Here is a 12,618-nt window from a genome sequence, read left to right as displayed (position 1 = left end):
CGTGTGTACGTGCGTGTGTGCTCCACGCCTGGCTTCTCAGGCTTTCAAATGTGTGTCAGCAGCAGCAGCAGCAGCCACGACGAGGCCCCCGTCCTGAACGACAAGCACCTAGACGTGCCCGACATCATCATCACGCCCCCCACCCCCACGGGCATGATGCTGCCGAGGGACTCGGGGAGCACAGGTGAGGCTGTCCCCTCCGCCGCCAAGTCGGGTCGGGTCTGGGGGCCCGGTGGAGACAGCTCTCAGGGGCGTCCTTCTGGGCCACGGGGCCGAGCTTGCGTCCCCACCTCCCCCTGGGTTCATTAAACATTTATGCTCAGACCTGTGTACACTGCACCGTGAGCCCCCTGCCACGGCGCCAGCCTCAGCACGACGCGGCGTGTTAAGTAATTAGCAGACAGCCCCTGCCAGCAGCCAGGACGATTGATGGATGGGGCCGGGCTGGCCCGCCACGCCGCGGCTCCCGCCAGCCGAGGTAATTGATGGATGCTCCTTCCCCTGCCAGCGGGAGGACCGCTGCTCCATCTTGTTGGCCGCTGCGGTTTGGCTGGACAGGACAGACTTGGAAACACAGCCCGTGCCCAGGCTGGGGCCGGACCCTGGGCCTTCCAGATGCAGCTCACTGCTGGAAGCGGCGAGGAAATAGAGTTCTTCCCAGGGAGAGGGTGAGGAGGTGGGAGACAGAGGCCCAAATCGGCAACCCCACCTGCCTCTCTGTGATACCTCTGGAGCTGGTGGGACAAATTGTTCATGTATTCATTGAGCAGAGATTTATTGAGCTGGGCCTATGCCAGGTGCTGAGGCTGCTGCTATGGATAATAATAATAATAATAATAATAATAATAATAACAACATTGGGAATGGTCGTGATAGGTAGCACCGTACTGAGTGTAATGAATGGATTTTCTTATTTAGTTCTTACAGGAATTCTCAGAGTTCAGAGTTAAGTACAGATTTCATCCCCATTTTATTATTTGTATTTATTTATTTTCTTGAGATGGAGTTTTGCTTTGTTGCCCAGGCTGGAGTGCTGTGGTGCAATCTCAGCTCACTGCAACCTCCACCTCCTTCATTCAAGTGATTGTTCTGCCTCAGCCTCCCGAGTAGCTGGGATTACAGGCGCCTGCCACCACGCCCAGCTAATTTTTGTATTTTAGTAGAAATGGGGTTTCGTTGTGTTGGCCAGGCTGGTCTCAAACTCCTGACCTCAGGTGATCCGCCCACCTGGGCCTCCCAAAGTGCTGGGATTACAGGCGTGAGCCACCACACCCCCATTTTAGAAATGGGTAAACTGAGGTTGAGAGAGGCTGAGACACTTGCCATGTAGCTAGCTAGTCAGGGGTGCAGCAGGGATGCAGCCCCAGGCTGTGTGATCTGCACTTCACCCCATGGACCCCAGGCCAGATGCCCTCCCCACAGGTGGCATCAGCTGACAGCCATCATGACATGGGTCTCGCTGGGCCCATGCAGGGGACACGGCACCCATGAGGCGGGTGTAGGGTGTGTGGAAGGCTGTCTGGGAGGGGGGGTCCATAGACCCTTCCAGATGTCCTGAGCTTGGGTCTCCGCTTGCCCAGCAGAGCGAGTGACTGGGAGAAAGCTGTCAGGCCCCTCTGGGTTGGGCCAGTGCAGGTGCTGGGTGGAGCCATTGTGGGTGCAATGGGGCACATTCCTCTGTAACCTTTCCAAGTGCCTGGCACCAGGCTAAATGCTTTTCACAAATCTCATTGAATTCTCATTCCAACCCTTATCTCTAGTTTAGAAATGGGGAAACAAACAGGTCCAGAGAGGGACAGTGCCTCACCCAGGGACACACAGCAAGGTGCGAGAAGAGCTGGGCTCTGGCTGCAGTGCTCCTCCTGCACCCCAGTGCTGTCTAATCAGAGAGCCCAGTGTGGGCGGACAGAGGCTCAGGTCCTTAGCTCAGCTGTCACAGTCTCTTCCCTCTCTGAGCCTGTGTCCTCACCTATAAAATGGGATCATACCACCTTCCCTGCTCCCAGGACCAGTGTGAGCATAGGGGAGACACAGGGTTACTCTACAAGGTCCGAGCCCCAGGGAGGTTCCTGAACGTTGGGAGGGGGTTCCTCTTAAACTTAAGCAGCTCCGGGGTCCGATTCACCCAGAAGGATCCAGCATCACTGGGCTGGGTCCCGTTGTTCAGCCTCTGGCAGCACCAGAAAGCAAGGAATCCCAGAGGCCCCAGCCCTGCAGCTCCCAGGGAAACAGGCCTTGGTGTGGTGGGGGCAGGGTGCATCCAGGTGTCCATCCCCTCTTTCTCCTAGTCTGGCTGGATGAGACAGGGTCGTGCCCGGATGATGGAGAAATCGACCCGGAAGCCTGAGGAGGTGTCGTGGGTTTGTCTGGCTGGCTCCTGCTCCAGCGGCCTGGCTTCAGGTGTCCGGGGGCGTGGCTGCCTGGAGCAGGTGTGCTGAATACCCTGGATGGGAACTGAGCGAATCCAGGCCTCCGCTCAGAGAGATGTGGCAGGACCAGCGAGGAATCCAGCCTGCCCACTTCCAGAACAGTGTTTCCCAGGCCCCGCTGAGTGGACCAGACCTCTGACACCTCCAGGTTCTTGCTGACTCCGGCCTGGTGAAAGGGAGCGCCATGGTCCCGGCTGTTGGGGTCCCAGGGAGAGGCTCTCTTCTGGACAAACACACCCTCCCAGCCCCCAGGGCTGTGCAGACACATGCCCCTGCCATAAGCACCAACAAGAACTTCTTGCAGGTGGAGTGGCTGTTTTTTATAAGTTGTTTTACAGATATGGAAACAGTCCAAAACGGGATTTATAATTTCTTTTTTGCATTATAAATAAAGATCCTCTGTAACAAATAGTGAATCCTTTTTTTTTTTTTTTTTTTGAGACGGAGTCTCGCTCTTGTCTCCCAGGCTGGAGTGCAATGGCGTGATCTGGGCTTGGCTCACTGTAGTGTCGCCTCCCAGGTTCAAGCGATTCTCCTGCCTCAGACTCCTGAGTAGCTGGGATTACAGGCATAAGTCACCGTGCTCGGCTAATTTTTGTATTTTTAGTAGAGATGCGGTTTCACCATGTTGGTCAGGCTAGTCTCGAACTCCTGACCTCAGGTGATCCACCCATCTCAGCCTCCCAAAGTGCTGGGATTACAGGTGTGAGCCACCATGCCTGGCCACAAATGGTGAATCCTGCTTCTTGGGTCAGGAGGAGGCGATGGAGCATGCCAGGTAAAGCGTGAGTTTAAGAGAGACGCTTAACATGGAAGAGCCAGTCTGGCGTGTGCAGGCTGTTGTGGGGGTCTCGAGCCCCTCCATTTTCAGTCTGCTGTGTAGGCCTCAGCGTGGCCCAGCCATGGGCTCTGCAGTCACATGGACCTCGTTTGAGTCCCAGCTGTAGGATCCTGGTAATAATACATCTCTAAGGTGAGTGGCAATGTTGTGTTGGCTTTTTAAAATCACATCACATCAGGGCCGGGCACAGTGGCTCACTCTTGTAATTCCAGCAATTTGGAGGCTGAGGCAGGAAGAGCTTGAGGCCAGGAGTTCAAGACCAGCCTGGGCAACATAGTGAGACCCTATCTCAATCAATCCACATAAATACATAGCCAGTGTCCCCATCTTCCCACAGAGCACTCTGATACTGGTGTGCATGCGCGTGTAGTGTGTGTGTGTGTGTGTAGAGTGTACGTGCATGAGTGGGTGTGTGCATGCATGTGCAGGTGTGTGCATGTGTGTGGCATGTATGTGTGCATGTGTGTGGTCATATGTGTATATGCTTATGTGTGATATGTGTATGTGTGTGTGTTTGTATGTGGGTGCGTGCATGTGTGTATATGTGTGTGTGGTGTGTATTCATTTTCTCTTTTTTTTTTTTTTGAGACAGAGTTTCGCTCTTGTTGCCCAGGCTGGAATGCAACGGTGCGATTTTGGCTCACTTCAACTTCTGCCTCCCAGGTTCAAGCGATTCTCCTGCCTCAGCCTCCCAAGTAGCTAGGATTACAGGCATGCGCCACCACGCCCAGCTAATTTTGTATTTTTAGTAGAGACTGGGTTTCTCCATGTTGGTCAGGCTGGTCTCGAACTCCTGACCTCAGGTGATCCGCCTGCCTTGGCCTCCCAAAGTGCTGGGATTACAGGCGTGAGCCACTGTGCTCAGCCTTTTTTTTTTCTTTTCTTTTCTTTTTTGAGACGGAGTTTAGCTCTTGTTGCCCAGGCTGGAATGCAATGGCGCGATCTTGGTTCACTGCAACCTCCGCCTCCTGGACTCAAGTGATTCTCCTGCCTCAGCCTCCTGAATAGCTGGGATTACAGGCATGCACCGCCACTCCCAGATAATTGTGTATTTTTAATAGAGACGAGGTTTGTCCATGTTGGTCAGGCTGGTCTCGACCTCTTGACCTCAGGTGATCCTCCCACTCGGGCTCCCAAAGTGCTGGGATTACAGGTGTGAGCCACCGTGCCCGGCAGTGTGTGTTCATTTTCTGTGGCGTCCCCTGAGTTTGGTTTTCCTTGTGTCTCAGGATCTCTAGAGCAAAGCCTGAGCCAAGGCTTTGAGTGCAAGGGGTGGATTTGGAGGTGGCCCCAGGACACAAAGGTAGGGGAGTGGGGAAGGGCACTTCAGGGGTCCCCAAGACCACCCTCAGGTCTAATCATCCACCAGAAGAACGTCATGGTGATGGCTTATTATGGCAAGCAGACACAGGTTAAAATCAGCAGAGGGCCGGAGAATCCAGGAGAGGTTAGGCACAGGCTCCCAGCCGTCCCCTCACAACAGAGTTGGGGAGAGTGGGAAAGTGCTAACTTCTCCTGACCGTGATGTGGGACAACATGCGCCAAGCATTGCCAGCCAGGGACACCCCAAACCTCGGTGTCCAGATTCTTCTCTGGGACTTGGCCACATGGGTGTGGCAGATACCACATGGCTGACCTTAGTCTCCAGCCCCTCCAAAGGTCAGCTGACACCAGGTAGCCCAAGGCCCCACCATAAATTCCGTGGTTAGCCTAGACATCCTGTGTAGCCCAAGACCTCAGCAAACAAAGACAGTCTCATCAGGCAGGACACTGAAAGGGCTAGAGGTGAGGAGGGAAAGGTCAGGCCTGTCTCTGGGCATGGCTGATCCTTCACTGCACAAGAGGCCAGGCAGGGCGGGAAGGAGCTTACAAGGTACCATGGGGCCTCCGGGGAGGTAGTGTGGATCCCTTCAGTGAGGGGATCCTTGAGGGGTGAGGCGTGGGGTCTGCACCCTCCCACTCCCACTCATTGCTGGCCAAGAGCAGCTTCTAGAACCACCCAGGATTCCCAGCCTGTCCACCCACGGACAGCAGTGCTCGCAGAGGCCGTGTGGGTACACACCAGGCTCTGAGTCCCAGGGATACAATGGGCCCCAGCCAAGGTCAGCTCTCTGGATTTGTCCTGCACACTGCCACAGGGCCCGTCTCAGAAGGCCCACGCTGGGTTCAACTCTCTGCTGTCGCACCTTGAAATTCTCAATTAGGTTCCAGCATGATGGCCCATGCCTGTAATCTCAGGGCTTTGGGAGGCCAGGGTGGGTGGATCACTTGAGCCCAGAAGTTCGAGACCAGCCTGGGCAACATAGACCCCATCTCTACTAAAAATTTTAAAAATTAGCCAGGTGTGGTGGTGCACACCTGTAGTCTCAGCTACTAGGGAAGCCAGGGTGGGAGGATCACTTGAGCCTGGGATGTTGAGGCTATACTGAACTACAATGGTGCCGTTGCACTCCAGCCTGGGCGACAGAGTGAGATTCTATCTCAAAACAAAAAAGAAGGCCGGGCGCAGTGGCTCACGCCTGTAATCCCAGCACTTTAGGAGGACAAAGCGGGCGGATCACAAGGTCAGGAGATCAAGACCATTCTGGCTAACGCGGTGAAAACCTGTCTCTATTAAAAATACAAAAAAAATTAGCCGGGCATGGTGGTGGCACCTGTAGTCCCAGCTACTTGGGATGCTGAGGCAGGAGAATGGAGTGAACCCAGGAGGTGGAGCTTGCAGTGAGCGGAGATCGCGCACCACTGCACTCCAGCCTGGGCAACAGAGCAAGACTCCATCTCAAAAAAAAAAAAAAGAAAGAAATTCTCAGTTATGGCTGTGCAAGGGGCCCTGCAAATGTGATATGGCCAGTCCTGCTTCCAGCCCACGTGAACATCTGTGTGCCGAGATGCAACTCAAATGATGTGATGGCATTACACCCAACTGGGGGGTTCTGCCCACTGTCCCCCTCAGCCCATCCTCCTTAGAGGTTCACATGTTTTCTTTCTCATCCTTGGAGGAACCAGCCCACATCCTGGGAAATGGGAAATCATTTTAGCAGCCTGGCACTGGCATCTAAGCTGCTCAGCCACTGCTGCATCTGGCCCCAGTGTTTTTGTTTGTTTGTTTGTTTTGAGATGGAGTCTCACTGTGTCGCCCAGGCTGGAGTGCAGTGGCGTGATCTCAGCTCACCACAGCCTCTGCCTTCTGGGTTCAAGCTATTCTCGTGTCTCAGCCTCCCAAGTAGCTGGGTTACAGGTGTGTGTCCCCGCTCGCCACCATCATGCTCGGCTAATTTTTGTATTTTTAGTAGAGATGAAGTTTCACCATGTAGGCCAGGCTGGTTTTGAACTCCTGACCTCAAACCATCTGCCCGCCTCAGCCTCCCAAAGTGCTGGGATGACAGGCATGAGCTACAGCACTGCCTCCAGTTTTTAAACTTCTGTATTAAGGTATCACCTGGACAATTAAGTACAGCCAGACATCAACCTGCGACTCAGTCAGGTGTGTGTGCATGTCCACCACGAAACCACCTCCCTGAGCGAGACAGGACGTCGCCGTGACCCTGACCATGGGCTTCACTGGGCCCTTGGAGAGGTCATTGCTGTCCTGGGTTCCTGACCATGGGTTCCTCTATCCTGTTCTCGCCCTTCATATACATGGAATCTTACTACAGTGGGCTGCCTTAGCGGAGTATCTGTCTTAGCCTGTTCCTGCTGCTACAAAAATACCTTAGGCTGGGTGAAAACAATAAAATGTATGGCTCACAGTCTTGCAGGCAAGAAGTCAAAGATCAAGGTGCCAGCACATTTGGAGTCTGGTGAGGGCCTGTTCTCTGCCTCAAAAGAGGGCACCTTTGTACTGTGTCCCTGCCTGGTGGAAGGCGCAAGGCACCTCACTTTCCTCTCCACCCTCCCAACTTAATCACGCCCCCAAGGCCTCACCTCTTAATTCTGTCACACTGGGGTTGGGCACAGTAACTCACACCTGTAGACCCAGCACTTTGCGAGGCTGAGGCACTTGACCTCAGGAGGTTGAGGCCAGCCTGGGCAACATAGTGAGACCCCCACCTCTACAAAAAAAAAAAATAAATCAGCTGGGCATTATGGCATGTCTGTGGTCCCAGCTACTCAGGAGGCTGAGGCAGGGGGATTGCTTGAGCCTGGGAGGTCGAGGCTGCAGTGAGCTGTGATTGTACCTCTGCACTCCAGCCTGGGTGATAGCGAGACCCTGTCTCAAGGAAAAAAAGAGAAAAAAAAAATCCTGTCACACAGGAGATTAGTTTCCAATATGTGAATTTAGGGAAGACGCCAACGTTCAGACTATAGCAGTAACGTAAGTGGCTTGATTTAAAGGTGGTTTTAGGCCAGACGTGGTGTCTCCAGCCTGTAATCCCAGCACTTTGGGAGGCCGAGGCAGGCAGATCACATGATACCAGGAGTTTGAGAGCAGCCTGGCCAACATGGCAAAACCCCGTCTCTACTAAAAATACAAAAATTAGCAGGGCATGGTGGCACATGCCTGTAATTTCTAGCTACTCAGGAGGCTGAGACACGAGAATCACTTGTACCCGTGGAGGTTGCAGTGAGCCGAGACCACGCCACCGCACTCCAGCTGGGGTGACAGAGTGAGACTCCGTCAAAAAAAAAAAGGAAGGAAGGAAGGGAAGGAGGGAGGAAGGGAGGAAGGAAGGGAAGGAAGGGAAGGAAAAGAAGGAAGGAAAGGGCATGCCTGCTGATGTTTGATGCTTGCCTTCTCTTCTACTTCTGTCCTTCACTCTGCTGCCTGCTCAATCTCTGAGCCCTCCACTGCCTGCTTAGCAGCCTCCAAAAACTCTCCACATTCCCTAAGAGGCCAAAGCCTCAGCCTTGCTCACCTTCCACTCCAATCAAGCGGAACTCCTTGATTTTCCTTGTACGCATGCCTCTTGTTCTGGTTACCATTGCTGCATAACAAATATTTAGTGTGAAACAACAATCATCTATTTTGCCCACAAATCTGCAATTTGGATAGGGCCTGAAGGGAGAGTGTCTGTTTCATGAGACACCAGCTGAGACATGTATGTCATGTGGGGTTAGAAGATCCACTTCCAAGATGGCACACCCACATGGGCAAGCACCTACCACGTGGCTGCCACGTTGGTTCTGGGCTCTTGTTTTTCTCCACAAGAACCTCTCCCTGGGCGGCTTGGGCTTCCTCACAGCATGGCAGCTGACATCCAAGCAAGAGTATCTCCAGAAAACCAGGTGGAAGCTGTATCGCCTGTGATGACCTAGTCTCTGAAGTCACATCACATCACTTCTGTGGTCCTCACGGGCCTTCCTAGATTAAAAAGGAGGGAACATAGGCACCACCTCCTGATGGGAACAAAGTCAAAGGCGTAAGTAGAGCACTGGCTGAGTGCAGTGGCTTCTGCCTGTAATCCCAGTGCTTTGGGAGGCCCAGGGAGGAGGATCACTCGAGGCCAGGAGTTCAAGACCAGCCTGGGCAATGTAGTGAGACCCTGTCAGTACAAAAATAAAAAATAAAAATAAACTGGGTGTGGTAGTGTAGACCCACCAGTTGGAGGCTGTAGTGAGCTGTGATCACACTGCTGCACTCCAGCCTGAGTGACAGAGCATTAAGACCCTGTCTCTAAAAAAAAAAAAAAAAAAAAAGAGGAGGAGGAGAAGGGGAGAAGGAGAAGGAGAAGGAAGAAGGAGGAAGAAGAAAGAAGAAAATGTGGATGGGAGATGTTGTGGCCCCATTTGGAAACTACAACCTGCCACCTGGTTCAGGCAGTTCTTCTCCCTGGAACGCCTTTGCTCCCAACCCCAGTCTCTCTGCAAGGTCCAGTTCCATGGAAGCCTGGTGCCCCTCTGTGCCAGGCCCTGCCAGCAGAAAGCCTTGCTGTCCTCCAGCTCCCACAGCACGTGTTCCCTCCCTCCCCTGTGAGCGGGGTGCCCTTCTGTTGTTTTGCAATCACTGATGTGCAGGATATCACAGGAAGAGGTGCCTTGTCGCTGGGGCTCACAGCCTAAAGCTGATCAACTCACCAACACCCCAGGAACCCCTGCCACTGTCTCTAATGAATAAACTTCCTAAAGGTAGTGACTTAGTCTCACACATCAGTATATTCCCAGCACCTCTATCATAGGTGCTACTGTATTTATTTATTTAGTTTTTAGTTTTTGTTTTGTGTTTGTTTGTTTGTTTGTTTTTTGAGACGGAGTCTCACTCTGTTGCCCAGGCTAGAATGCAATGGCGCCATCTCGGCTCACTGCAACCTCCGCCTCCCAGGTTCAAGCTATTCTCAGCCTCCCAAGTAGCTGGGATTACAGGCGCCCACCACCACGCCTGGCTAATTTTTTTTTTTTTTTTTTTTTTTTTGAGACGGAGTCTCACTCTGTCACCCAGGCTGGAGTGCAGTGGTACAAACTCAGCTCACTGCAAGCTCCGCCTCAAGGGTTCACACCATTCTCCTGCCTCAGCCTCCTGAGTAGCTGGGACTACAGGCGCCCGCCACCATGCCTGGCTAATTTTTTGTATTTTTAGTAGAGATGGGGTTTCACCACGTTAGCCAGGATGGTCTCGATCTCCTGACCTCATGATCTACCCGCCTCAGCCTCCCAAACTGCTGGGATTACAGGCGTGAGCCACTGCGCCCAGCCTAATTTTTGTATTTTTAGTAGAGATGGGTTTTTGCCATGTTGGTCAGGTTGGTCTCGAACTCCCGACCTCAGGTGATCCGCCCGCCTCAGCCTCCCAAAGTGCTGGGATCACGGGCATGAGCCACCGCAGCCGGCCTTGTTTTGTTTTTTAGAGACAAGGTCTTGCTCTGTCACCCAGGCTGAAGTGAATAGTATGATCGAACTCTGGGGCTCAAGCAATTATCCTGCCTCAGCTCTGAGATTATAGGTGTGCACCACTGTGCCAGGCTCTTATTTAGCATTCATATTGCCTGCTGTGTACCAGGCACTGTACTTAACACTTGACAGATATTTTAACTCACATAATTCTCATGGAAACCCTGAGAGATAGTGTATTAGTCAGTTTTCTTTTTGCTGTGATGTTGCTATGTAACAACCCCTGTCCCCCACCCCCAAACTCAGTGGCTTACAACAGCGAGCACTGATTCCTCACTCACGGGTCTGTGGGTTGGCCGTGGCCTTGCCGATTGGCTGCGAGGAGCTGGGCTTTATCAGCTGCAGTTGAACTCCGATTTCCTTCAAGTGTCCTCTCTTTTAGGAACCAACCAGAGTATGTTCACTCACTCAGTGGGTGGCAGAGGCACAGAGCACAGGCAGAGCCAATGCATTTGCAGCTTCTGCTTGCAACACGTGCCCACATTCCCTCAGCCAAGCAAGTTACATGGCCAAGCCCAACACTGTGAGCTGGGAAGTTGCACGGCACAAGCAGGGGGCAGACAATTCTCCTAAAGAGGGAAAGGTGAGTCGGAAACAGTAACCTAGTGTCCCGCAGGTCGGTGCTCTTATTACCCGCATTTTATAGATGGGGGACTGGAGGCACCTAGAGGTTAAATAATTTGCCCAAGGTCATCCGAGGTAAGTAAGTGGCAGAGGTGGGATTCAAACCCAGAGCCTGTGTGTGGTCTTACCACCCAAGGAATCTGCTTCTCTTGCGCTTGTTGATTGGCCAGGCAAATTGTCGCCCCCTTCCTTCTGGCTTCTCAGAGCCCCTTCTGTCCACCTAGAAGCCAGGCTGGACCCCCTCTGCCCTCCTCTTGAATCCAGGGGGCGCTGGGTCTCAGGGTTGCAGGAAACCTCACGCCTCCCTGAATACTCCTCAGCGGTCTGCCGTGGCTGGTCACCGGCTTCCCCTAGGATTCTAGGGCCCACAGCAACCTGGCTGAGGGCTCTGAGCTGGGGACACAAGTGGGAGGGCCAGCTAGAGGCTTCAAGGCCCCAGGACTCTGGGTGTGGCTTTCTCTCAGGGGCCTGGGCTGAGTTCCCTTATCTCCTAGAGGAATTGGGGCCCAAGGCATGCATAGCAATCCCCAGCTTTGGGCCTGGCGTGGCCAGAGGCCTCAGTGAGGTCAGCGTTTGGGAGGTGTTACCCCACGATGATGTCTGCTGAGTAAGGGCAGAGAGACCCTTCCTGGTGACAGCTGCCCCCCACGCTGCCTTCAACCCTGTAGCATACCCACTACACAGCTCCTCTGCCCCTCATATGCTTCCCATAAGCTCTGCCTCCCCTAGGAAGTGAGGGGCTCAGCGGAGGGGGGCCTGCTCCTCACCAGCTCTCACACAGGAAGGCATGGGAGCTGGGGGAAGGGCACCCACTGCAGCCCTGGCACCGGGGAGTGGGTAGGGCTTTGGTGTCAGCCAGCTCCCCGTTGTGCTGTGTGATCCTGGAAAGTCACTCAACCTCTCTGAGCCTTTTCTTCACCTATAAAGTGGGGATAGTAACTACCTACCTTATGGAAGCATATGAGGATTGTGTGAAATCATCCATGTAGCCCATCCACCACCACGTGGAGTTTGGCACAGAGCAAACAGTTTCTAAATGGAAGTCATCTTGATCAGGTGAGCTGCCAACGTCTCTGAGCCTCAGTTTGCTCTTCTAGGGAATGGGGACAATGCAATGAGAATCTGAGGATTGTGTGAAATTGTGCAAATGCATGAATGTGGGCTGGGGTAGTAAAAGGGAGGGCCCCGGAGCAGCCCACCTGGGGTCCTATCTAGTGGATGCGCCCGGTGCCCACCCATTGCTGTGATGCCAGCAGCCTACTGCAAGCATCCTCTTCCTTTCCAAGGTTCTCTCTGGTGCATGAATAGGTGTGGCAGGGGTGGGGGCTCCTGAAGACCAACCAGGGGTACTAGGGACCTTAGACTCTCGCGAGCAGCCTGCACCCCATATCAGGTGGGGTCAGTAGATAAATACCCCTGCCTCCTTGCCCCGTAGTTCTGGTGTGGTGGGGAAGTCACAGGAACTGTTCTCACACTTTTACGTGCTCTCAGTGGAGATCTTGTTCAAAGGCACAGGTCTGGGCTGGGGTCTGTGATTGTGCATCTCCAACCAGCTCCTGGGGGGTTGGCTCATGCCGATGGTCCCAGAGGTTCCATAGCTGCCCAGAGGTTCCCGGTGGAACTGAGCCCTGGTTGCCGGCCATAGAAACCTGCTCACTAACCTGAACCGGCTCCTTCTCAAGTTCCCAGTCTCAACCTCCCTTCCTGGGACTGCCTTCCGAAGAAACTACTTCCACTTGGATCCTGTTTGGGGACCCAACCTCAGATGACGTTCCCGCACTCCACCTATCAGCCGATGGCCTGGAGCAAGTCACTTGGCCTCTCTGAGCCTCAGTTTCCTTAATCTTCAAATGGAGACAGTAACCAGGACGTGTAGAAGATGGCATGAATGAACACGCG

General features: G+C 53.5%; 1 protein-coding gene across 1 annotated transcript in view; it reads left to right on the top strand.

Annotated features, from left to right (window-relative positions):
* The window catches only part of C18H16orf74 (chromosome 18 C16orf74 homolog), a 43,991-nt gene extending 41,151 nt beyond the window's left edge, over positions 1 to 2,840 (top strand). The window contains exons 3-4 of the mRNA XM_002826723.4: positions 41 to 184; positions 2,289 to 2,840. Coding sequence (XP_002826769.1) covers positions 41 to 184; positions 2,289 to 2,347 — 203 coding nt within the window. The 3' untranslated portion in view covers positions 2,348 to 2,840. The remainder of the gene's footprint in view (positions 1 to 40; positions 185 to 2,288) is intronic.
* Positions 2,841 to 12,618: the final 9,778 nt, after the last annotated feature.

The sequence above is a fragment of the Pongo abelii genome, chromosome 18 (assembly GCF_028885655.2).
Source record: "Pongo abelii isolate AG06213 chromosome 18, NHGRI_mPonAbe1-v2.0_pri, whole genome shotgun sequence".
Taxonomy (NCBI): domain Eukaryota; kingdom Metazoa; phylum Chordata; class Mammalia; order Primates; family Hominidae; genus Pongo; species Pongo abelii.
This window is presented reverse-complemented; position numbering and strand designations above follow the sequence as displayed.